The following is a 27214-nucleotide window of genomic DNA, read 5'->3' on the forward strand; positions in this document are numbered from 1 at the left end:
TTAATCCTGACAGGGGAAGTAACACAAAGTAAGACTGTTCTAGGTCTTTGGCACCTGTGAACATCTTGTTAGAAACAGGTGATTAGTCAGGAGAATTCCCTGTCCTACGTGTCTAGAGTCCTAAAGACCCAAGGAAATGTTTCCCTAACTTAGAATGAGGAACCTGATTGCTGAAGTAAAACTTTGAAACTCTAGTTTCACAGGAGTCCTATACTCCTGAGGATCCTATTGACTTTACATGGAGTTGAAAGTACTTGAGATCTGCCAATTTGACTCTTATTCAATAAAATGACACAATAACAGGCACCATGAATTAATACTTAATGTTAAACAGTGTAAGTTTGGGGTCAAGTCTTACAAAAACTTAATCCAAGAATGCTGAGTTCAGGATATTTTTGTAATGCTGTCAGGAGAAAAAAAAACTGTCATAAAAACAACAAACAAATATATGTAGTAATCATCTAAATATTTGTTGCTTTTTCTGTGATTTGTTTATCTGTTTGTGTCTGATGTAAATGCATTAGACAATGGTGCATTTTAATTCCCAGGGAATTATTTTTCCACTTTGACAAAGTACAGTTGACTCATCGCTAGATTCCTACCCTATGACCAAGGAAAAGTCATTCTGTAGAAACATCATTCTTTAACCTTCCTTCTAGCCATGTATGTGACCCTTGCTGTATATAGAATAACATATACATTGAATTTGTTATTCCATAGAATAGTGGAACCTAATATCTAAAAATCTGGGATAATGTTGGTGCTTTTTTGAGGAAGTTAATTTACTCTAGAATGGCATCTCTGTCTATGTTGGGTATACTCCAGATCTGAGTTTTAGAGGATCTTAAGAAGACAGTAAAGATGGTCTTGGAGTAGCATCAGAATATGTTTTCATTGCAGGTAAAAAGAGATGCTCTTCACATAAATTATCTAGTCCAAATTAGATAACCATAAAGTATTAAAAATACAAGGTACTTGGAGAAAGAGGGTAATTACGACTCATTAAAAGGTTCCTTTCAGATAGGCTTGAGCTCATCTAAGAGCTCCAGTTTCAAAATCAGAGGTACCTACCATTGATTTTCTGCTATTTTAACCTCTCACTTGTGTTGTGATAGCTAACCTGGATGAATAATAGGCTGTATTGTACAATTGTGACATTACATTGAGTATGACAGGCATTTTAATTATGTTATTTAGGCATAGGTATGCCTCTAGCATAAAGTCTCTGCCACATGGAGCTGAGCATTTCTACCTGTGTATTAAAATCAATTTCTAGAGGGTTCTTGTGGAGAAGATGCCCTGGAGGCAGCCACAGTCCAATCACAGTAACTACGGACAGAGCAGTGACTCTCCACTTAACTTTAGTACAGACAAAGAAGAAGTTAAAACCTTGTGGTAAGGCAGTATGTGATTTCTTACAAGGAATGACAACACTGTCATGGCTAGATGATCCTCCAAAGCCCTTTCCTGCAAAACTGACAGATTTTACGTTAACTTTTTACACATTTCCATAACAATCCTTTATTTAAAAACTACATCTAGTATATCTTCAATATCGATTGCTCCTGCTGAGTTTTTGAGGGAGTACTTTTGTATTTGATTTCAGTAACAAGATTAGGAGATAACCCAAAGGAAAAGGACCAGATTTTTAAATTGCAAAATTTTATATCTCTTCCATGAGACAGGATGAAATAAGCTGACTGTCAAGATCTAGCAGTTTAAAGTGCATAAGTTATTTCTAACTATTAATTAAAATGATGCTTATCTTACTAAGTATCATATCTTTTTTTTTTTTTTACAGTCAGCATTGCCTTATTCCATTTTTCTATGAACTTATTATTGATGATATCATGAGCAAAATTGTGTTGTTCCAAGTCATTTTACAAGCAGCTTCTGTGAAACAACCTTTGAGTAGTGCTGTAAGTTTACTTCATTACTGTAGAGCCTACTGCATTCTGAAGACTTCCTCAAACTATCAAAAAATGGCTGTGAATATCTTGAATCATTTTCTTCTTTTTTATGTTGCTTCATTAGGGAGCTAGGTTGAATTGTCTAAACCTTTTTTGGGAAGGCATTCAGTATTTTAGTTCTGATTTGGAAGAATTGGTGAATTTACGATGACATCTGTACTGCAGCTATTTTTCTTGAAAAAATGGTACATTGCTCACAAGCACATATAATTCCTACATCTTTCAAGAAAAACTTGTAATTACTGTCGGAATATATATATATTTAATTAAGCTGCTGATCACAGATCAGCTACTGCTTGCCAGTTTATCCTTTGTCCTTTCCTATAACTGGTTGTCTTATTCTTCCATTGTTAAGGGGCCATGTGGCTGTGATCAAATGAAATGAGCCCTTCCTTATTTTAAGGACATTCTTCTACTTGTTTTCATAAATCAATCTGAAGAGAAAAGGGATCAAGGAAATGCTTTCAATGTCATGCAAATATCTTTTTCCCACATTAGTGATTTTATGAGCCTTTATTGGAGGAAAAAAAAAAAAAAAAAAAAAAAAAAGAATGCTCTTCATTGCAAAATAACTAATTCTTTCAAGAAATGAATAGTTGTTGGGAGAACTGGCCATTGTTGGCTGAGGAAGAAAAATGAGGAGTCACTAAAGAAAGTCTAATTTATCTGATCCTGTCTCTGGGGATATGTCTATGCACATTATATAATGTAAACATGCTTTCGGTCATTGTAACCGTGTCTGCATAATTTATACAATATAAACTTACAACATTTGAACAAAGTATGAAGATGCTTTAGATTAGTATTTCTATTTTTGTCCTGCCTGTGCAGTATTTATCAGTGTGAAACTACTCCATTCTGATATACCTTTATCCATGACAGGCTTATAGTAGTATTGTCTGCTCTCCTTTATGCAACATAATGAAAGTATAGAAATGGCTAGCTGGAAAAATCAGTGATACAGCAGACATAAAGTTGGCCTATTGCTAGTAGTCCTGATGAAGGTGGAGTCTTCAGGTGAGATTCCCATGCCAGCATTCACCTGACGTGGGTAAAATCCTGCAGAGTAGTACTGCAGTGGCCACATTGGCCACTGACCCACATGTCAGTCTGTGGCACCTGAATTCTTGGATTTATAGCTGCAAAGTTAGTAGAGCTATAAACAAAGCAGTCTTTGCATCCATAAATTCAAATGAGCACAAGTTGGTGAAACAGCAGCTTCACTTAAAATTATTAAAATAAAAACACTTTTTGAGCTTGCTTATAGTAATATGTAGTCCATGCCTTTCTCATAAACTGCCTTGATGGATTGTTACCAGACCAGTGTATTTCAAGTCATGTCTTGCTGTGCACATACACTTTATTATGCAGATCCCAGAAATTCTGCCTTCCTTATGAGTATCTTCCTTTAGCTTTGTCAGCTTATAGTTCAGTCAGTTTGCTGGAAATGACTCAATCCTAAAATCCTTCATCTGTCTTCTGGAGGTTGTGGTCTGTTAGTTTAATCTGTTTCCAAGGAATGCAGAACAGCACAAAAAGGGTTTTCATCACCACCTGTTCAGAGAAGGGGACATACATCAGGCATTGCTGCAGCTACTGACCTCCTGGCCTTGTTTTTTGCTAACATGGGAAATATTTTGAGTTAAGTTAATGACCTCTGCAATGGGTAGAGTGATAAAAGTATTGAGGTGAGCAGTGAGTTTGATGCCATTCAGGCTTCTCTGGAGACCAATTGCTGAAACTGCTACTCTAGAGTTGCATCAAGTATAAGTTATTTTTCTTTGTATTAGTTCTATCCATTTTGTGAGTTTAAGCATGTTCTGCTGAATGTATGGCTTTAAACTGTGTAGAGTGCTTGCTCTAGGAAAAACAGTCTTAGAGGTGCTTTTGGTATGAAAGGTTAGTATGATCCTGTATTGACACGTGCAATCATGCATCAGCCTATAGTCTGAAGTGTCTCACAGATATTCTGTATGTTCTTTTAATGCATTTATACTGCTACTTCTTGCAACACAAAGTTACAAACATTACTTTCTGAGTTCCTTGAAAAGAGAAAATATCCTGTTTAAATTTACAAGTTGCATGTTTCTTCCCTAGTTATAGAGTCAAAGACACTACAAGGAGAAAAAGGAGAACACAGTTTTGATGCTCCTGGAACATTTGAAATAGAAAATACAACTGTTGAATTTCAGAAGAGTACAGACAGGGAAATCATAAAGATCCAAGGACCTCTTGGAGCAGATTTCATTATGAAGGTGCGATGTGTGTATGTGTGTACAAGTCTACTAACATATTGCAAGTATCTGTAACAGAGTAGGCAGCGGTCCATCAGGTTATAGTAATACAACAAAATATTTTACATAGCAAATAAGAAATCCTAACTAAAGCCCAGAATTAATTTATAGTAAGCATATCCAGACAAATTAAAATGTTATGAGGTTAACGTTTTTAGTGTGGTAGAAAGTACTATGGCATCTTTAATGGAAAAATGTCCAGGACTTTTCTAACTACTACTGAAAGAGTAAAAGCATAGTCCTGTGCACTGGATTGATGTTAATCCAATTGAAGACTGCCACCTACTGAATCTGAACATTGCTTCCAGCAGCACCCTAAAATCTCCTTTAGACATTGCTGATCCAACTACTTTTTCTAATTCTCTTATACACAGATCACATATCGATGTCTTGCATCATATATGTACTTCTTTTTTTTAAGTAGAAATGTATCAATAACTGCCAAAGGAAGGTAGTCATACAATTTTCCACTGGGAATTGCATGTATTTCAGTATTACCATGCCACTTGCCTTTATCTGTTTTGCTGTAGAAATTGGCTTTCAGTGATGTTTATTATTCTTCACTTTTGATATGACAAGTGCGGTAATACCTGCCTAAATATGAACTAGTATGTTTAGGTCAGTTCTACATTTCCCCTCCAGCAAATTTTTAATATTTTGCTGATAAAGAGATAAAGAAGAAGAACACAGCTGGGAGCTTTGCCAAGCAAGAATTGATAATCAAATAGTCGTATTAGTACCTTGAAAATTTTGAAAAACAAAGTAATATACAAGAGTTTGAAAATTGGAAACTTAAATTTACTGTTACTCTGTCATTTCTAGAGGTTATATGCCTCTTGTCATATTACTGTCTGCACTGTTGTTACATATGAATTATGTTTTGAAATGTCATGAACAGTGGAGTACAATATACACATGTGTTGTAATGGAAATTTCTCTAGACCAGGTACTCTGGATCCAAAGAAAGTGTGGTTCAGTTCTTTTTCTATCAACCTATCAGTCATCAGTGGAGACAAACTGAGTTCTTCCCCTGTACAGTGACATGTGGAGGAGGTAAGTAATGGTAATTCTTCAGAAGTGTTTACAGGTGAAGATTGAAAGTGGCTGACCTACAACTTTCATCTACATCTTATTATTTGAAATGTTTGTGGTTCTTTGCACACTGGTAGTTCTTCAGAAAAATACATGCCAGAGTAGCAGGTAAGTTGGTTCAGTTAGTATGAGAAAAGTTTTTCATCTTCTATTACCAGAAGTCAAGCTCTCATAAGGAATGATCACTTGAGTAAGATCTTTGATTAAGATATAAAGATATGTGTCATGGTTTAACCTGGCCGGCAGCTAAACACCACACAGCCGTTCGCTCACCCTCCTGCCTCTCTTTCTGGGATGGGGGAGAGAAATGGGAAAGTGAAGCCTGTGAGTTGAGATAAAGACAGTTCATTAAGACAGGAAAATAATAATAACAATAATAATAATAGCAATAATGATGATAATAGTACTACTACTAATAATGTGTACAAAACAAGTGATGCACAGTGCAATTGCTCACCACCTGCTGACTGATGCCCAGCCTAACCCCAAGCAGTCCGGCCCTCCTCCCCCAGGTAGCCACCCCTATATATTGTTCAGCATGATGTCAGATGTGTGGAATACCCCTTTGGCTAGTTTGGGTCAGCTGCTCTGGGTCTGCCCTCTCCCAGCTCTTGTTGCACCCTCAGCCTGCCCGTTGGCAGGACAGAGCAAGAAGTGTCCTTGGTTGGTGTAAGCACTGCTCTGCAACAATTAAAGCATCAGCATGTTATCAGCACTCTTCTCATCCTAAGCCAAAACATAGCACCCTACCAGCTACTAGGAAGAAAATTAACTCTGTCCTAACTGAAACCAGAACAATATGGGATTCAGAGTGGAAAATATTGATTCCTAAAAGATACTTTAGGAAAGTAAACAAAGAAATTAAAGGAGAAAATAAAGATAATTCAGAGGTTAAAAGAAGGCACTTCTAGCCATGGTGGTAGACATGAAGTTGATTTTTTTAACACTTAGTTTAGAAATTAGTTACACAGAACGCAGAATAATAAATAGAATTTAAGAACTACTATCTACTAGCTGTGTGACTGTCTGATCCTAGACACGTGGTCATGACTGTAGTTAGAGCAGAAGGTAGTATGTTGTAGCTTCTAGTCCTGACTTAAACACTACAGTTTATACAATGCTTTGATAAAGTGCTGGTCTGCTTTGCTACTGCTTATCCAGCCTAGTCCCCTGTTTGTCATATCTCGTTCTGGAAGAAGCATGGCCTTGTGTTGAGAGGAGTTTTTGACATCACAGGTAGCTATTTAAGTTCAGCCAGCATTACCCAGGTCACCTGTAAAACAAACTGAGAGATCCTTTAGTGATACTGGTGTAGTGATTTTTGAGAAGAGTACACACATGGTTTAAATAATTGCATGGGACATGAGTAAAAAGCATCAAAGATGTTTAAGGCACAAGTAAAGAGTCTGGGGATCTTTTGATGGACCATCTACTTTGGCACTTGCACCTCACTTCAGTCTGAAACACAATATAAATGTGTGGTTCCATGTGAAACTACTATATCTTAAAAGATACTTGGTCTCCTGAATTGGAACACTTACTGGACATGTGAATGGCAATACGTATTCTCTGATGATTCCAATTAATTGTATTTATGAATTTTACCTAATCTATGTGACAAGGCAAGAAGTATAAAGCTTCGCAGTTATTTTTGAGGACTGCATGTAAACACAAAGTTAGTGGCTCAGATGTGGCCTTATTCAGACCAGTGTTATGGTTTGAAAATTCTAGGCATATGTTAATCTCTTTGAAATTAGTCCTTGTTTTCAGTGCCCTACTTTGTGGCTTTTTTTCTGTGTGTCTACAATATGAAGCTTGTGTCTTAATCAACAGAGCTTGACACTCTTAATGGCAGTTCAGAGAGAGGCCAGTGAGTGAAAAAGCTCAAAACCAAGCTACTGCTTACCCATGAAAGCAGCAGTGTTAGGAATGGCATATTACTGAGGCATGCAGGCAAGTTTTATTACAGCTGCCTGATTAAACCTGTTATCTAACGCCGATTTGGTATCCAAATTGTGTGTTTGGCATCTCTCACTGGCACTAAAAGAAAAAGTTCCTCATAACAGAGACTTGGAATCACTGCACCACCATTCCTCAACTGAATTCTTCTACATTTTGTTCTGTAATCTTCATGTGTAGGAAGGAGGAGTGTGACAGGGACACGTCAGAAAACACAGTCAAGCTTGAATGAGCAAGAACATTTTAAAATTGTATTAACCTTGTTTGCAAATGGCATATCTCCTGGATACTTTCAGTGCTTACAAGAACAGGAACATGCTCTGAGCACTGGAACTGCTTAGTTCTTCTTTATGGTTATCACCCTCAAGCACGATGACACTTTGAATCAGCCAAGAGACACAGAAATGAAGCTATTGATATATGATACTATAGCAATTTCAGTAGACACTGGCACTTGCACTGTTAGTTTATTGACTCCATTTGGATTTTCATTCTTGTGGTTTCGAACTTTTTTTTCTTTGCACATACCAGAACATCCTCCTCCTCTCCTCATTTTAAGTCCAAGTCAGCTCTTCTGAATGAGTCTTTTTTTCTTAGCCAAAAAAGAAACCTAGTGGTTTATAAAACTCAGATCCCTTCTGTTAACCAGTCTTTCCACATGGATTTTTTTTTTTTTTTTTTCACCAAGTAGTTACTTCAAGTTTTCTTTTGTTGGCTCTTCAACTAGGAATGTTCTTGAAACTATTTCTTGGTTTTCTGTGGTTTAACTTAACAAAGATTTTGGATCTCCTCTTCAATTCCTCTGTCCTTCTGTTTTAAGTTGGTGGGTGTTTTTGTTTGATTGTTTGTTTGTTTTTAGCATTCATGACCATGTAATAAAGCTCTTATTAACATATCTGGTAACTCCTCCTTGGGGGAATTGTGGAATGTGTAGTAAAACTGTATGACTCTGTAGGCTCAACCTTGTGACAGGTGAGCTACACCATTACACGTATACTTGTGTCACAGAAATATGCATGCATTCACTTGTATCCTTACAGTATTACTAGAGTTACGTGTCAGTCTATCTAGTGTTAGGCTAGGTTAACATCACTGTTAGACTGAATAACCTTAAATGAAGACATAGTCCAGCACATTCCTGTGCAGTGTTTCCTTGTCTGAAAGCAAACCAAGGGAAAGTAACACTGGAAATTAATGAAATGGACAGCAAATTGTTTGAGAAGGAAAAACAAACAAAGAAACAAGAACAACAAAACCTGCTTTAATTTATCTCCATTACCATATTTTATTTTTGCTTCTGCATTAGGTTATCAGCTTAATTCCGCTGAATGTATGGATATTCGCCTGAAGCGTGTTGTTCCCGATCATTATTGTCATTATTATCCAGAAAATAAGAAACCAAAGCCCAAGCTAAAAGAATGCAACATGGATCCCTGTCCTTCTAGGTTTGTATGAGAAATAAATGTAAGTGTGTGCTATAGACAGTTACTAAGGAACAAGCAGTTGTATATATTTGATTTGGGTTCTTTTCACCTTTAAGACTATGCAGTCTTGGTTGATTATTGCATACATTAAAGGCTGATGTCTGTCACCATTATAAGTGGGTTTGTGCCACTTAAGTGCTGTACAGCAGGAGACTTCGCTTTGCATAGATACTGCAAATATCAGTTTGCCTTTGTTCAAGTGCTAATTCTACCTTCTTTATTATGCTGATTGCAAAGGCACTAGCATGAAGATTTTGTAAGGTTTTGTGAGAAGGAATGATTGTTTGCCTGTTTTTCAATTTTATTGATGCTGCTATTCAGAATTTTTCATTAAAGACAGAGAGTAGCTCTAGTTCTCAGTCATCATACAAGCTTTTTTTTTTTTTTTTTTCTGGTTTTTCTTGGTTTATTCATTAACAAAAAATCTCATTCTTTATTTGTACCATGGAATTGTCAATAGTTTGGGGCTTTTGTTGATTTGATGGTCGTGGTTTATTGTTTGTGTGTGTATATGCTTTTTGTGTTGTTTTTGGTGTTATTACTATTACATTAAGAATAGGAAAAAATATTCAAAATAAATATATTTGTGGTACAAATGCCACAGGATATTATTGCCAAATTATAAAGGCTACAGTATATATAAATTGTATTGAATTGCACTACAGTATTTCAAACTAACTTTTGGATTGTCTGGTGAGGTTTCCTGGCTGTGCTAAAGAATCTTAAAATAACATAGCAGTATCAAGTCCCAGAACCTCACATTAATATGCCAGCTGGCCGAACTAGACTTATATGCAAGAAGAAAAGGAAACACTCTCAATGGATTTCATTTCCTATAGCTAAACTGTCCATTTCCTTTCATTCCTGTTGAACATAATCATTGATAGTGACCTCTAACAGTTATAGATGTGCAGGCTTTCAAGATTTTTTCCTGGAGAGTTGATCACTCTATGGAGTGGTATGACTTCAATAATGTTTAATGGCTGTGGTTGCCAAATATTACAAACTTGGAACAGGAAAATTAGAGAAAGATAATTAGCTTTTTCCTTTCACATTTAGCTTATGTAGACAGAAAAAAAGGAAGTACTACTAGATATAATAACATATTTTGTAGTATTGGAAGTAAGGCTTTATGCTGTGCGATTCATAGTAAACAGCTCTAGAAGGATGCTAAAGCACCGTTCAGACCTATCTAGAATGAATCCTGCAGTGCATTTATTTCACTGTTACTTATGTTCTTCACAGGCCTTCATCACATACGTGCGAGAATTTTCTTATTAATAAAGTAGCACAGATAGAGAATTTTATTTTTCAGTGATCCTGCTGAAGGTTTCCTTATTTATTTTTTTTTTATTTTTTTTTATTTTTTGGGGTGGAATGAAATGAAGAAACTGTGTGGTGAATAGTTCTCTATCCCTGCAGAACAGTTAAGATTATACCAGTCATTGCTGGCTACAGGGGTAATATAACAAATGTAAGATTCCATCATTTCACTTTGGAAATTGCTTACTTTAAGCAAGATCATGTTGAGTATGTACTTAGTGTATAGTCTTGGGTATGAGAAATAATCATGCAATATTTATTTTGTTGACAGTGATGGATTTAAAGAAATCATGCCCTATGATCACTTCCAGCCACTTCCTCGGTATGTATAATCAGAATAGCATGTGTGTCAGTGTTAGCACAATTTTGACTGCAAATATACTTTTTGAGTACTAAGATTGTGGAAAATCATCTTCTGTTTTGTTGTTGTTGTTGTACAGGAGAGCAAGCATATAACATAGTCTTGAACTTCAGTTTTGAAGCTAATGAGTTATTTCAATATGCTCTGGACAATTAACTTAACAGTAAGAGCTTAATATGTTGCTCTTGAAAACATTGACTTAAAAGACTTCAGAATAAAGAGTTGTTCCCCTAACTTCCTACCCCTGTTGTACTGTCAAGAAGAACATCTCTTTTAAAATACATCCATGGATTCTCTTACTGAAAGATTTTTAGTTTAAAGCTGTAAGCAGTGAATATATTCACTTATACAACTGGTCTTCCTATGTTAAAGGACTCTTCACTTCCTCTTCACTTGAAAGATCTTATTTTTTATTATTTAAACCTACATTCTATTTAGTGACTTCAAGACTGACACGGCATTTTAAAGATACTGAGTTGTCTGAATGTCTATTGCCTAAAATTGTCATCTGAGCAGTTTGTTGCATTTTATTGCTTTTTTTCACCTGCGTCAATCATGGGATTGTAAAGCTTCTCTGGAAGGTTTAAATGTTTTGTGAAGGATGTTAGGACTAAAAAAGCATTGAGCTAGACTTACTATTAATGTAAAGAATTGTAGTCAATGGAGTTAGATGTGTATTTATCCCAGTTGAAGCTCTGCTCTAGTATACCAGGAAATGAATAATGTATATTTTTCTAAAGGAGTGAAGATATGAAGTAATATGAATGAAATCATAGATTTGCATGGCTCAGTAGAGCTACTGATTACAGCTGATATAAATGGCCATAGTTTATTTCTGTAACAATTTACGCTTGCTGTGGATCTGCTGTCCAGTGATGTATTTTGGCTTTCATACATAAATTGAGATTTTTTCCTTTACAGCTTTATCCTGTAAAGTTCCATAATTGTTCTGTCTCTCTCTCCTTCCATTTCTTCTGCCAATTTAAGTTCCTTTGTGCTTCCCATATCCTCTGGAAGTCAGCACAACTTATTTACACAAGTATTTTATCTTCTGAACTACTCAGAGCTTGAAGAACAGTTAGAAGAGAAATTTAATCCCCTTTCTATGCTTTACTGTGCTCAGCATGTTTGCATGATACTGCGGTGAGATAGATCATGCCTGTGATAAAGCTGTGGGCAGGTTCTCTGACTTCAAACATTGAGAACTGCAGACGAAGGCCTGCCTCATTTCAGCACCCCAGTGTGTACTGTCAGAAGGTATCATGGTCTTCCTGATAGGTCAGTGCTCAGGAGTAAGAACTGTAAAATAGCGGCAGACAGCCAAGCAGGGTGCAGTGTTGATGCCATCAGGATGGAAAGAGAGGAAATGGGGTGGGCTGATTCACTGGGTCCCTTCATTGGGAGGGCACCTAAGGAAACACACCAGAGGTGTAAAAACACCCTATCTTTTTGGAATTACTGAAAGAAAACGGCAGCTGAAACAGTTTGTGTGCTTGCATGATGATGTGAACCTGGTTCAGTGTGGACACAAGTCTTGCTTCAGTGCTGTTGCCTGTAAAGTAATTGCATTATAATATATACGCAATATAAATATATTGCATATATTTGCATATATGTGTGTATATATATGTATCTATATATATTTGCATATGCATAATGCATTAGTCTACATCAGTTCTGCTGGGCCTTTTTCCACATTTTCCTTCTGCTTTGTCTTTTCTTACCTGTTCACATGCTAACTCAAAACTGTTCTTGCAAAGCAGGCACAAAATCAGTGTTGTAGATATACTTGAGCAAAGCTGTACAGGCTCCCTCACCTTGACCAGCAGTCATACATCACACCTCCTACATAACACAAGGGCCATGTGCAGGGCTGCCTTGCAGTCCTGTGGCATTTACCACTACTTTCCCATTCACACGAGGAAGTTGTGGGAAAGTCATGGTGAGCACTGCAAGATCTTGAAAGAGTTCTCCTGTGGCTAGAGTTGTAAATGCCCCACTGAAATATTTTTACAGATGGAGAATTCTTTTGAAATAAATAGAAAAATTTCCCAGGATGAAAATTTTCTTTTAAAGCTTTTGGAATGCCTCCATTTATTTCAGACTTGTTGGACTGTTGAGGATCCCTTGACAGCTGTGGGTTCTGGAAAGTATCTCCTTGACTGCTTGCCCAAGACCCCCCTTTTCCCCAGTAGCCATGGACCTCACTCCATCTTGAAAATGCTTATGGGAGTATGGGATCTGGAGTGTGTTCGAAACTGATGAGATAAAGAAAAACAACTATAAAACTTTATGCTATAAACACTTGTGAGGCTAGTATTACATATAGCACAGTGAGCCTTACATATATAAATCCATGAGCTGCTAATTCATTGAACAGTTAATTGCTCTTTAGTTCCTGACTTTTTCTTTTTCTTTTTTATTTTTGGGGAAGAAAATGACTTAACAATGGTCATTCATTTAAATCAAAGAAAGAAAAGTGTAGTTTTTCCTCTTCAAATATATTTTACGCTAGTGATATGGTATTGATGTTTAGGCATTTAGCTTTATTCTGAATGGTTTTGAGTATATATTCTATGGTTAATGTTCCATGGCTTGCTGTATGTTTCATACTCATTCTTCTGTTGACCTTAAGCATGATTAATATGTTTTTATAGGCAGTCTAAAGAGCTGCTTAAAACAGGAAGTATCCTTGATTTACCTACCATCATAGAAAATGGATAATAATTACTTAAATTTGCCTTTGATTTATAGGCCTCTGTCTCATCTGCTCCAAAATTCTGACTTCCTCTATGATAGTTCATCTTGAAGAATTGATTTTGGAGGGGTATTATAGTAGTTGTTGTGTTGTGTCCATTTTTTATAACAGATATGTGTTTGTTATTTTTTTATTATGATCCTTTCTGAGCCCCTGCGATTGTCAGTACAAATTATTTTTAAACAAGACCGTGTGCTGCAAAACTCAACCATTTCCCATAGTTATGGTTTTAGTTTGGGTAGCTGATGGAAAGAAAGCAAGATAGAAAGTGAAGGGTGAAAAAAATCTTGTGGGGCTGACTTTAAACTATAGGTAAAGGATATAGACACTTGTAATGTGTAAAAGTGGCAAGAGCTGGAACACTAAGGTTAATTTTTGTTGCAAAGTGGTTGCTTAAATGTACATTCATGCTAAGATCAAGAAATAACTGAAACAAAGCTTGTAACCTAAAAACATCCATGTTCTCAATCCAGAACATGCAGTAATTTCCATCTTTGCCATAGCTAGGTCTAAGACTGTGCACAACTGTCCATTTTGAAGACATACCCTCCCAACCAAGTTGTTTTTCATCCTTCTGTTGGAGGCTATTACCCCACAGCCCTTCTCGTTGGCAGGGCTGTGTGAGTTTTCCTTGATCTCTGTATCTCCTTGCTTCAGGAGAAATCAGCTAGGTTAGCTGAAGTGACTGAAATGGAAGAATAGCTGCCTTTTACTTGAAACAAGTTGGAAAATATGAATACAAACTCATTCAATGGCATTTTAATGTGGGTGGAAAACTCTTGCAGAACTGCAGTGGTGACCAGCCAAATGGTACCTGTCGCAATTTAATTTGTTCAGGGTCCTTATGGATGAAGACAGTTTGAGTTGAAATAGCTGAATAGCTGATTTTGTCCAAAGCAAGTATTAGAATTGCCATAAAAATTCTTTCATGAACAGATTTTTTAAGGGTAGTCTGCATAATGTGGGCAGCAATGAGCAACAGTGGGCAATAACAACCTCAGCCAGCACAGCCAGTTCTGTCTTTGTCTTTGGACTTCATATAATCTCAGGTCTTGTCTCTGACAATGGTAAGAAAAGTACAATGTGACCATGTAAAGTAACTGTGAAAAATATTCTTTTTAGGTGATGTAGACTATTTGCAAGAAAATCATTCCAGTAATCAAACTCGGTATATTTAGGGTCTTTAACATATATGTGAGAATTAGACTTTCAGTTATTTTGGGAAACTTACTTAAATTTATAGTTGTTTGTCTTCTCGTTTTGCACATGAATTTAAGTCTGGAATAATGCAAGTTAAGTCTAATTCAATGTATTTATATTCAGTGTGTGGTAAGAATCAAGCAACAAAATATCAGTGAGCTTTAATTGTGCTAATGTTGGAATCGGTATTTTGCACTTTAAAAGAGTTTAGAGAAATAAAAAATAGCCTTGTTTTTAATATATATGAGTTCTTTTTCCAGGTGGGAACATAACCCTTGGACTGCATGTTCCGTTTCCTGTGGAGGTGGTATTCAGAGGAGAAGTTTTGTGTGTGTAGAGGAGACCATACATGGAGAGATTCTGCAAGTGGAAGAATGGAAATGCATGTATGCCCCTAAACCCAAAGTCATTCAGACCTGTAATCTGTTTGATTGTCCTAAATGGGTGGCAATGGAATGGTCTCAAGTAAGTTGAAAAGCAATTTGGACCATTATGATAATTATTATTACTTTTATTATTTTTTTTCTCTTAAAGAAATCCTGTATTCTTATGTTACCGTGTATTTGTGAGCTCAGGGCTACTGAAAAAAAAAAAAAAAAAAGCAAGCATAATTCATAGCACTTACTAGGAGAAGTTTGTGCTAAGTAACTTGGCCTGATAATAAAAAAGAGTTAACGTGTCTGTGTAGAGAAAAGCACATAGAATTATTTTTGCCTGTTGAATTCTTGCTTTACACGGAGGAGAAATTAGAGTCAGAGGTCAGACCCCTTTGCAATCAGGTTGTTTGTCTCTCAGTTCTTGATAAATGTAATCTTTCACTCCATATAATAGCTAAAGGCATGGCTGTCTAGGGGCTGACATGTCTGCAAGGGTAATTTTCCAGCATTCTTACCTTTCATTATAAGAACAAGAACATAAAGCCAACTTATCTTGGCTGTAGTTATCTGATACAGTCAGATAGCTCAACGCTTCTATAATTCCTTAGTTCATCCAAATGACATCACTGACATGCAGTGAAGAAACTGTTCTTGCAGCACGTCTGACCCAGTTTAAACTGAAAATGACCACTCTGAGAGAGCATATTCTCAGTACATAGCCACTTCTGTTTTAGACTGTTGCCAATCAGATAAGCTTTATAGAACCCCAAGAAATCATTTGTATTCCCAAAACTTAGGCATTTTTTCCAGCATCAACCTTCTTTTTATTCACCTAGCAATGCAAGGTCATATTCACATGTCTCTGATATCTGATTAATTCTGGAAAGACTTTAGAGAACATACCAGTACTTCAAACTTGCTTTTTGTCAGTATCTGTAAATAGAATAAAAAAGAGAGAGAATGAGATGATTACATTGTCTCCTGCAGTGCACAGTCACATGTGGCCGAGGCTTACGTTACCGAGTAGTGCTGTGTATTGACCACCGTGGGCAGCATGTCGGTGGCTGTAATCCACAACTTAAACTTCACATAAAAGAAGAGTGCATCGTGCCAATACCGTGTTACAAGCCAAGAGGTAACTGGAATTTTGTCTGGGTCTGTTATTGTTTTACATTTTTGTTAAGAGAATTAAAAGCCCCTGGTAACCTTTCAGAAATGCCAGAAGCTGGAATTTACTAGGACTTATTTCAGTCTTGGCAGAAATAGGCATTTTAATTATTGGTGCTAGGAAAAGTGTCCTGCTGATATTCTTTGCTGATAATGTGGTCAGACTGTCATGAAGTGAACATACTAACCAGATCTATACAGCTTGGTCAAACCGGGAAAACCAGAATTAATGAGTTCAAGATGGTGACGAAGAGTTGTTCAGTAACACTTGAAATGGGAATGATAGTCTGTATGTATCATCTGGGATGTTGTTTGCTTGCATCTCATGAAATGTGTCAAGATTCTCAGTGGGCTTCATCGGTTCATTGAGTTATAGACAAACTGGTTTCTTTCTCTTTTCTCCATTTTTGTATATGTAAAATGCCTGGTGAATGAAATGGCACACTCTCTAAAAGAGTTGATAGGGCATAAAAGAGCAGATGTGAAGGTGAAAGGAAAAACAAAGGTGTATGTGTTGGGCTGGTGGTGAGGAAGTAGTATGTCTTGTCCCTTGCTAATTTCTCTCCCTCTGGGCCCAGAACATTTTGGTTGGTGCTACTTTCTCCTTTTTTTCCCCCACATTTCAGACATTCACCATAAAAATTTACACAGAAAAGGTGCAGGTTGTCTGTAGATGACCTTATATTTCTCTACACAATGTTTTCAGATTCCAGACAATTCTTCAAGCACAAAGAATCCAGAGTTAAACCATGAGGTAGAAACCAGCACTGAAATTCTAAGAACCTTTTGTGATTTCACTTAGGTTTGGAGGTAGACATCCTCAACTATCTAACAGTACCCCAAGAAAAGAATCACAGAAGTTTAGGATGTTCAGACAGATAAAAGATGCTAGAATTTTTTATTATTATTTTTTTTTTTTTTATGGTGAATTGTAATTTTGGTAAAGCTGGCTAACTTGGTTAGCAAAAATAACATTTCACATGAAAATCTAATGAAGCCACTCCATCTGCAGAATAATGTGTTTTTGCTTTGTTCTGACTTCTTTTTCAGCTACAAACTTAGGTTATGATGATAACTCACTACACTGAAATATAAGCTACAATCTAATAGAAACTGCTTGTACTTGGGGAAGATGTAGGAAAGAAGTCGAAGATTAAATAGAAATAAAATTGGATTACTGGTACCCTATCAGTAAAGCATAGTGTCAGGATGGATCTCAAACATCATGAAGAAATTTCCTAATCAATTTTATTTTATTATCCAGTATATCTTTATTCATAAGCATTAGATCAATAGGCAATGTAAAGTGTGAAATGTTAAGACGAATAATGCTAGTATCTACTACTTGCTTTATTTTTGGAGGAATTGCTGAGGTGTTTGTTTTCTCTTTCTCTACCAGAAAAAAGTCCTGTGGAAGCAAAATTGCCGTGGTTTAAACAGGCACATGAAATGGAAGAGACCAGAACAGTCTCAGAAGAGCCAACGTAAGTACATTGTCTTTTAGAGTGCAGAAACATTTCCAGCATATTTTGCAGATCATCTGGAATGACTGTTGCTCTGCAGTTTGCTTTGACATTTGGCCCTCCTTGGAGATGAGTTGTGTTGTGAGCTGTTCCTAATTTTATATCTCAACAGCTTTGCTTCTGGAGCTCCTGTTCTGGATGACACAGAGCTACTCTATTAATAGTGTCCCTATTATCATTCAAGCAAAGTAAAGGGATCTTAATTTAACCTAATTAAGACTAAAATTAACGCGTGTGGAAGCATTTCAGCTGATGTGCAGTAAATAAGTTCAGTTTTATCCCAGACATTGCCGTTACCTCAAGAATGTAGTGGTTCTATTAAAAATGTACTTTGTAGGGTTGCCAGGATTTCCTTGGAGGGGGAGGGGGACAGTGCATTAAGAAAGTGAGAAAAACCTGCTGATCTATGAGCTTAGCTGAATCTGTGGGGATAAGCTGTGACATTTTACACACATGTGTGTGAAATAACATCTGGATTTTTTGAGTCCCTTAAAAGCTGATGAGCATAAGCCTGACAACACCTATGTCCTGGGGATGAAAGCATAACCTAAATCCAGCTACATTTGTTCCTGTCCCTTGTATGTTAGGACATCTACAAAGTTGCTTGTATTGCTGTGTACATTTCTTGCATATATTCAAATAATATATCCAATATTTAGTATATAACTTTCTAGGAAGTAGAATCTTTCTATGAGGGTTTTGTGAGAGTTTTTGAACAGTACTCTGTTGTGTTTAGCCAAATTCTGTACTTGTTTGTACCAGCTACAGTTTAAAATAATTTAAATGAGCTTACTAAAGCTCATCTAGCTTTGGAATTATATTGCTCTATCTGAAAGCAGAGTATGCCCCATAACCTCTTATTTTAATTCCTCCATCTAGCTATTCCTGATTTTTGGCACACGTGCATCAACAGGTGTGATCATGAGTAATAAAATCTTTACACCTGCAGTGACTCACGGAAGAAACCTCTTGCCAAACAGGTGTTTGCATTGTTATGGTGACTGTACTTTAAACTTTTTCCTGCACTAGCCTCTCAAGTCAAGGGTCAACCTACTGTGAGTGGTTATTTCACTCTCCAAATTGGTGGCCTGAATTCAGGTAGAGTAGTAGCAAAGTTATGAAAATAAAGTGTGATTGTCAAAGGGAGTGATGCAATCAAATGTGCCTGTTGAATGTCAGCATATCAGAATGAACGTATAGGAGGCCACATCTCAAGAGGATTCAGCATGAAGCAATAAAGAAAATCATCTATAGCATTACAAAATAATCCTGTGGCAACTGTGCATTAATGAAGTCTTTAGGTTGTTAGGATTCTTCAGCAGCAGTCAGACAGAATAAGCAAGGAGGACTGGCAGGGACACAGCATGCTAGTTTAGAGTATATTTAGAATATAATAGAGCTGAGCTGGAAACTTTGTAACGGGTTCACTCTTACCTTTTCCTCAAAAATAAAGTGGTTATTCATGCCTTCCTAGACATGACTGATCTATTCCACCATGGCCTTGCAGTGTGAATGCAGCCATGTGTACGTTCTGTCATAGCTCTGCAGAAATGCAGTTTCCTAATTTTTTTTCTCTTCACTTACTCTGGAATTCTAGCTCTTCCTCACTTTCATTCATGATCCTTATTTTGTCCAAGGATCGATCTTTCACATTTTCCAGAAGCATCTTCAACCACATCTAAAAGGTTTCTCCGGCCACTTCTCACTGATGACCCTAGTCAGCTGTCCTCTTTACTGTGCTGCTGAGGTTCTCTTGCTTTCCTAGTCAGAGTACTCTGGGCTCTCCTGGGACATGGCTCTAACGCTCCAGCCAGATTCTCTATTTGTTTATTTCTACCTGCTGCCACCTGCTCTTACTTTACTCTTCTAAGGAAACCGTCGAGTAAGGAGAAATGAGAAATAACTGATCCCTGACCTCATTTGTTTTTGCAGATTGCCTGTTGGTCATGTAGACAGTGCTTTGCAAACAAAGCAGTTTCTCACTAGATGCTTTAAACCTTATGCCCTAACTGCTCCAGTCTTTTCTAGTTGGAGTACGTTTTTTGGGTCAGGGTTTAGGATTTTAAAAGAAACTGTACCAGTAGGTTGTTACTTCTCCCAGAGTAAATTATAACAAGATTTCCTTCTGGTTTGGATATGTTTCACTTTGTGTTTTTGTTTTGTGTTCTTTGTTTGTTTGTTTGTTTGTTTTTTAATTTACACATGGTCCAGTGTGATAACTCATAGCCCACCGCTCCCTAGCAGGAGGCTTATCATTTCCTTGGTAAAATGCCATCACTTCTAGTTTTAGTTATTCTCTTGTCATACAAACTTAAACCACAATATGAAGTCTCAACTTCTTGTCCATCCTCTTATTACTACTGTCTTTCTATGCTTTTGTGTGATATTTTAGTTGATAATGAATAAGAGAATAAATGCAGCTGTGTTTTAGAACCCACAAGTGTGGATATGCCAAAAGGAGCTTGTGGAAGATAAATACTTCTGCCGCTGTGGTCTACCACGGTTGGTGTCCTGAATTTACATAGAGAGGGAACATTCAAAAGCTCCTTTTTTTTATTATTAGCAATATAAAATATGACTGCCCTTAAAGTGAGGCCAAAAAAAATGTAGGTCTGACCTTTTTAGTTTTCAGTTGTGGAATGTGATGACAGTTGATACCGATCATTATTTTAAATGTTCTCCCCTTGAGCCTTCTTAGTTACAGTGGGATTCACAAAGAAGATTCAGCAAGATTTTTGCATCTTTTTTGTATCATAAGTTAAAGAAATAGACACCTCAACTGCTTTTCCCTGTCGTGGTTTAGGACAAAATTGAAATGTCTTCAAAAGCTGATATATTTTTTCAGCAACCTGAGCTAAAAAATAATCACTCGGTTTGTTGAGTTGCACTCACTAAAGGTGAAATATGGTGTGTTTCATGAAGGTTACTGCTCATTGTGTTTCCCAGTCATTTTCACAGAAATGCCCCCATTGTGGCCATGGTGAAAGACAATTACACAATTTTCACTTCTCTGAAAATTTTCTGGTGATTTTGTATATCATTACACTCAAGATTGATAAAAACTGACAGTGCAACTCCGCTTAGATCAGGCAAAGGTGGTGCTTCAGGGAGGGGTAGGGTGCCAGCACTGTGGAAGTTCTGCCCCAGTAAGCAGCCAACATTTTAGATGCTTCTGCAAAATTTTATCCAGGCCCCTTGGCGCAGTCGGGTTGGACTGGAAATGTCACAAGAGCAGCCTTTTTTCAGGATTTAGGCATTTCCTGTCTTAACTGAAAACAAGAACTGCAGGCATTAAGAAAAAAAAAAAAAAAAAAAGAGACACCATGTTCTCAAAATCTTCAGAAAGCTGGAGAAGGCTGTGCTGAGTTAAGTTTCCAGTTCAGATTTGATTGGGTTGGGTTGGGCTGGTCAGTCCCCTTCTTACCATCAGTAGTTTAAGCTACTGCTTTATTTTCCAGGTCATCCCACATTGGCTTTTTCCAAGTGTGCAGGTGAATGCACACTTCCCTTAGTGTTAAACTGGTAACAGTGCAGGGTGGACATACTCTACGCTGCTTCTGTAGTGTGTGCATCTTTAATACCTGAACAGATGATAACAGAAGTATAAGATTACGACGCTGCCTTCATAAGGATATCTATAGAAAAATTCTAATTGTGAAAAGTTGTGCCTAGTCCAATTTGCATTTTTTTCTTACTTTTTTTTTGTTGTTGTTGTTTACTCAAAGAGTAGTCTCATCTACAAATGTAAAGGTCTTAGAAAAGTTTGAGAATTACAGCCATCTGATTGAATCCATTTTAAATTCATGATGATCTACAGGGCATCATAATACAAGTGCTTTGATGCTTCTTAATCCTGACCTGAAATCACTCTGAGTGTATGCCCAACAAAAGAAGACTGAATTTCTATTTGCTTCAGGGAAGTATCAAATCTAAAGCCTTGCCATACGTGTGCTGTGAATGCCACTGAATAAAAAAAATATATCACTTCCAAGGTTGATCGAATTTGATTTAATGATCTCTGTCACAGTCTTTGGTGGAGGAAATGTTGACAACTAAATCTTAAAAATAAATAAATAAATGTGAACTCAAAATGCAGATATAATGCCAACCTCTGGAGCTCTCACACCCTCCAATTATTATTATAAATAATAATAATTTATTATTAATGTTGTTGTTGTTTTAACCATCTCCACTGGCTTCTTTTTAAGGTACCTATAATTAAGGACTTTAATAGCTAAATAATCACATGACTAGTTTAGCAAATGCCAAGGTAGATTAAAACATACTTTAGGGTGTGTTTTTTTTTTGTTTGTTTGTTTTTTTAATCTTCACTGTAAAATCAAAGACATCAATATTCAGTAGGAAAGCCTTAATTATAATATAGGCTTGCTATAAGTCACAGAAAAAAAACGGATAGAATTTTCTGAATTTCTTTATATTTCTGAGTTTCTTCAATTGTTTGCTGAATGAATGGATTGCTGTGGTTCAAAATTGCCTTTCAGCTACACAGGATTTCAAAAGAATTCATCATAGGTTATTTTTGGAATGTTTTAAGGCATTCGGCTAACAGTATACAAAACTGACACTTTTCTGGTATGTTGCTGTCATACTTTTACCAAAAAGAATTCCTTGCTTACAGACTGTAAACTCTTAGGTGTGGTTAGAACACTGACCAACTCTTTTCAACTGTGAATGTCCATCGATTTTGTATTTCAAATTAGATACATAACTACAAATAGACATTTTTATATTTTTTTTAATACAGAAACCGGTCATTTTTGGAGAGGGAAATCAGAGTTTTTTAAGCCTATGCACAATGACTTTGATCCAATAAAACCCTTAAGCATAAATTTAACTCCGAGCATGTTACAGTCCTACAGAATTCATGACTGCTAATACATTTAGTCAGGCACATGCTGAAGTGTTTCATTTAATGAGGGTGATTTTGCCATGGCTGCCCTAGGTAGTTTACATGACTGTATTTGGGAAGACTGTGAAATCTGATATTTAAAGGTTACACTGAGTTTATCTGCTGGAGTAAGAGAAATCCTTCCTTCACATCTTTTCCCACAGATGTTCATTTAGAATTCATTATCAAAAGCATTTGGCCATTGACCACTGCTAGCTTTGCCATTGAACAGAATGACCCATTAGGTTACACTTGTACGACATTTACTCTTTTTTTTTTTTTTTTTTTTTTTTTTTTTTACCACTGTAGAACACAACCATCCATCATTTTGACAAGACTCTTCCAAAAAAAAACAAAATGGTCATGCACTTCAAAGGTTGTCAAACTTGTGAGGTGGCAAGCACTTGTAGTTTTCCTTGGTTTCAGTAGGAGCAGGGAATACAGAGTCCTTTACTGAAGTACGTCAGGGACTTCTCCTTAAGCAATAGTTATTTACCTTTTAACTTTTCTTAGAATTAGGAAGAACAGCTATTCTTTTCTTCCACAGGAAACAATCTGTTTTGGGGTCTATCACACGGATAGCTTGGGTGACTATGCCATGAACTGAGTTAGAGTATCCGCACAGGCTATCCACTCATCTGTTCTCCTTTTTCATATTTGATTCTTCCTCTGTATATACTGGCAAGAACTAGTTGGCTCAAGATGATAAACTCTCCAAGGAATCAACCACGCTGTGTTGACATTTTTCTATGCTTACTGTGTATGCAGATTGTAAATACATTTTTTTGTCAGTCTTACACAACTGTTCCTATATTCCTAAGGCAGCTTTCCTACAGTACAGAGGAAGAGTATTCTTAATCAAAGATAAGGAGAAAATCTTTGAATCCTAACTTGATTTTTTCCTTTCATATACATTTTAGCATTGGTCAAATATGTTCTCTAACATCTGCCAGCTGCATTTTGATCATCATCTGTATTTGAGCATATAATAAAGTACAACTGCAACCTTTGTAAAAAATGTTCTGTGAAACTCTATTTGGTTTCTTATAAATTGTACCCCAAAGCTACTTAAGATGACTTTATTAATGAAATTCAGCCCCATGGCTTTAGTGTGATATTGAGAACTATCATCAGATATTAATGTGACCCTCAAAGTCAGAGAATATCATAGACTGAAAGCTACTTTTATTTAGTAAATTCATGATCAGTAAAATAAAATTTTACTACAGTTCATCAGGAGCATAAACGCCTTCTAATAAAAATGATGGATTATGGACTCAGCTAGTTAGACCTCTTTATTGAAGATGAGAGGCTTCTTATGAGATTAAATCTTGAAGAACAGCCTGAGGTGTTGCACACTGGAGAGAGCTACATTTGAAAGTGGTTTTCTTCTCTCTGGTCTCTGATTATTAGTATGATGTATGGTGATTGCCTTTCTCATAGATTTAAGTAGACAGCAAATACACTTCTGGTATATGCCTAACTTTGTGTACCTGGGGAGATAAATGTTTTGTACAGTTATGTCTTCATGGAATTTTTCCTCGTTTTCTGCTGTGAGAGTTTGTGAAGAGATCTAGGTGAAGTCTTTTTTTTCCCTCCTAAAAAGATACAGTTTTCCCTGTTCTTCATGATTTTTCTTTTTGCTCTTGCTTTCTTTTGCCTTTTATCCTACATCTTTTCTTATGTATTGAATTTTGAGAAATGGTCTGGTTTAAAATAACACACTTGATTATGCATTCAATTTAAACATCAAATAGTATTAAGCATTGCCTACTTTGTGTATAGGCATACATTTATGTTTTAGCTATGCTGTCTCTGTGCACACCTGGACACAAGTATATGGAGTTAAATTTAAATGTTTCTATTGCACTGTGATCATTTGCAGGTTTATTCCAGAGCCTTGGTCTCCATGCAGTGCCACGTGTGGCAATGGCATACAGGTGCGAGATGTGAAGTGCCGAATTCTTCTTGCATTTACTCAGACCGAGGTAGAACTGCCTGAGGAGGAATGTGAAGATGAGAAGCCCCCCACGGAACGAGTATGTCACCAACCATCCTGTGACAGTGATCCTGTCCCCTACACACCAGAATTTTCACATGCTGAAGATGGGAGTGTGATTTATGACTGGGAATACATTGGTTTTACTCCTTGTTCAGCCACATGTCTTGAAGGTACTTTTGTTTAACCTTTCTTTTCTCTCTCTCTCTCTCTCTCTTTTTTTTTTTTTTTTTTTTTTTTTTTTTTTTTTTTTGTAAATCCTGACTTGTAAGAGTTTTGGAATTTTTTGAAATTACTGTTTCTTCTATTAGTGTCAACCCAAACTAGCTATGCTGATATGTAGAAAAACATGCAGCTTCAACTTTAATATATATATATTTTAAGTTATTGGTGGAGTAATTTAAGTTACGTTTTCTTTATTTCATACACTCAAGCAGCAGGGTTTATTTGACTAAGTAAGGTGTAAGAACTCTTTGCCAGAGAAACTTTCTTCAGCCTTATTGCTGCAGGAATCTTGGCTGCCAGGCAGTTGGTGGTAACACTACATTTAATGCATCAGTGATGGGCCTGATAAATTCCCTTGCTAATTAATCATTATCTTCCAAAATGCTGCAATTTTCTACAGTAGAGTAGGAATACAAAATTATGTTTTCTATATATTATTACACATAGAAAATTATGTGTAATATATATTGTTTTCAGTCTGACTAGCTTGAAGATCAAACAGGAATTTGTTTAGGTCTTGGTACAGTATATCACTCTATAGGAACTCCGTGCCATACATCTGTCTGCAGGTAGTTAGGCACATTCCTTTTTGGATGTAATCGAATCTCCCTGTCGTCCTAAGAACATGTAACTAGACAAGGTTGCTGGTGTTGCTACTACATACAGTACTTTGGGACTGAACACAGAAGTGAGTTATGAAGTGTTAAGTGGAGGCAGTGGAATTGTGAACACACCTATATATGACAGGAATAATGACATCAGTGGGAAGTGAAGACAGTTGTACCCATAGAAGAAATAAAAAATGTAGGAAAGGGGAGAGCAGCTACAATTGGAAGTGGAGAGCCCAGTCTAGAGCTCATAGAAAGCAGTCTTCTTTTGTATTACTCACCAGTTCAAAACTTGAAGACAGAATTTGGGATGGATGCCCCTGAACGCTATGGTAAGTGGCTGATAAGTGCTTCCTTTATCATTTACTACGGCTGTTTTCTGATAATACTGATCCATAGCAATAACAGCACATGCACAAAAGGTGATGCATCTTATTCTTCCACTACCTTCAGTGGACATGACCGGTAGCAAGGCTGTAGTGCAACTATGTATGTATACCAATGTGATGATAGCAACAGCTATTGCTATTGAGTGTCTATTTTTCTTCATTTTGAGGGAATTGTTTTTAGAACTAAGCAGAAATGAGGCTTTCATTACTACTGAATTTGTAGTTTATTTCAGATCCCAAGTGATTTTTGTAATGTAAGATCATTTAATTGCCATCTTAAATGTATTTTATTACTTTTTAGCTAATATCTTTCTCAGAGTTGTTCTAAGATTCCAAAGTTTTTGAATTTTGAGAAGATCAGTGGAAGTCTAGGCTGAAGTCATTTCTAATCCTTGTCTACTGTTACATGTGCATATTTGCATTGCCAATGTTTTCACATGTGAGTTTGTCCATGCAAAAACATGCACAAATTGCACTTAGAGTGCAAACTAAAGGTAATTTAAGGAGGTTATACTGAAGACAGCAGTTTCATTTCCTGGTACAAAGGAAATTCAAAATGACTGATGAACAGAATCGTATCTGGCTTAATTTTGTTCCTGATGAAGTTGAGTGTGAATTCTGCCCTGTGGTGAATTTGTGAGGTTGCCTGACCCAGAATTTTCCTGTAGGTGCTCATAATAATCTAAACTTTTGTTTGATGTGCGTTAGGAATGAGCCATTTAAATAAGTTTGAAAGTAAATGTCTTTTTCTGGTCTTGAGACTTCTGTGGTATCACTGGTACTATGTCTAGACATTTTTCTTACGTGCTGCTCCCGGGAAATGTGGGAAGTTGTCAGGATATTTTATCAATGAACAGCTTCAGAAGTCCTTTACTGCTATGCTAGTTAAGTAATAGTGATTTTTTCCTTCTATCAGTTCTGGTCTTCTTGCTGCCTTGGCAAACACTTTCAAACAGACCAAAAATTACCTGCCGATAAATAGTTTTAAGGAAACCAGACATCTCTTCTGTTTCCAACTTATTGCAGTGTACTAACTAATGATCTCACTGTGTCTACTATTTTTCCATTGTGTAGTTCAAAGGATCTGATCCCTTTCTGCTAAGTTTTATGTTCAAATCTCATTTCAATTAGATGAACTCTTTAGTTACAAGAAATAAATGTTGTCTGAGTTTGGAATATTCCAATGTGATGTAAATTATATTAGGCACTTTTTCTCTAGAATGCATGTATCTAGCAGTGGCTATTAAAATAAATTCCTGTGGGTTTCTGTGTCCTTGGGACTTCCCCCCTCCTTTCTTAGTGCTTGCCCCTCTCTGAATGAGGGAAAAGTCTGCAGGGTCTAAGTAGGCTACAAGGTTTATAGCCACTGTATGAGCAAAGACTGAACTGCTGCTTCAGTGCTTGTCACTTGCACTTTTCTTTCTTTTTCATTTTTTCAATCTTGATACAGACTAGACTTTTAATTTAAACTCTCTTCTGGCCTATCTCCAAACCAAACGTAAAAATGCACATGGTAACATTGCTTTTGAGGTATTAGAATTACAGAAAGCGAGCAATCTGCAGCACATTATCTAAC

The 27214-nt window shown here is 36.6% G+C and overlaps 1 protein-coding gene across 10 annotated transcripts in view; it reads left to right on the forward strand.

The window, feature by feature from the left end:
* The window catches only part of ADAMTSL3 (ADAMTS like 3), a 188697-nt gene that overhangs the window by 122206 nt on the left and 39277 nt on the right, over window positions 1-27214 (forward strand). For all 10 annotated transcript variants that reach the window (XR_005268490.2, XM_027466441.3, XM_027466440.3 and 7 more), the window contains 8 exons: window positions 4068-4225; window positions 5206-5317; window positions 8622-8760; window positions 10394-10444; window positions 14702-14906; window positions 15806-15953; window positions 17385-17469; window positions 24303-24589. Coding sequence is in view for 9 of the 10 variants with exons in the window: in XM_027466441.3 (XP_027322242.2) it covers window positions 4068-4225; window positions 5206-5317; window positions 8622-8760; window positions 10394-10444; window positions 14702-14906; window positions 15806-15953; window positions 17385-17469; window positions 24303-24589 (1185 nt within the window). In the remaining variant the exon portion in view is untranslated. The remainder of the gene's footprint in view (window positions 1-4067; window positions 4226-5205; window positions 5318-8621; window positions 8761-10393; window positions 10445-14701; window positions 14907-15805; window positions 15954-17384; window positions 17470-24302; window positions 24590-27214) is intronic.

This window comes from Anas platyrhynchos, chromosome 11, assembly GCF_047663525.1.
Source record: "Anas platyrhynchos isolate ZD024472 breed Pekin duck chromosome 11, IASCAAS_PekinDuck_T2T, whole genome shotgun sequence".
Lineage (NCBI taxonomy): Eukaryota > Metazoa > Chordata > Aves > Anseriformes > Anatidae > Anas > Anas platyrhynchos.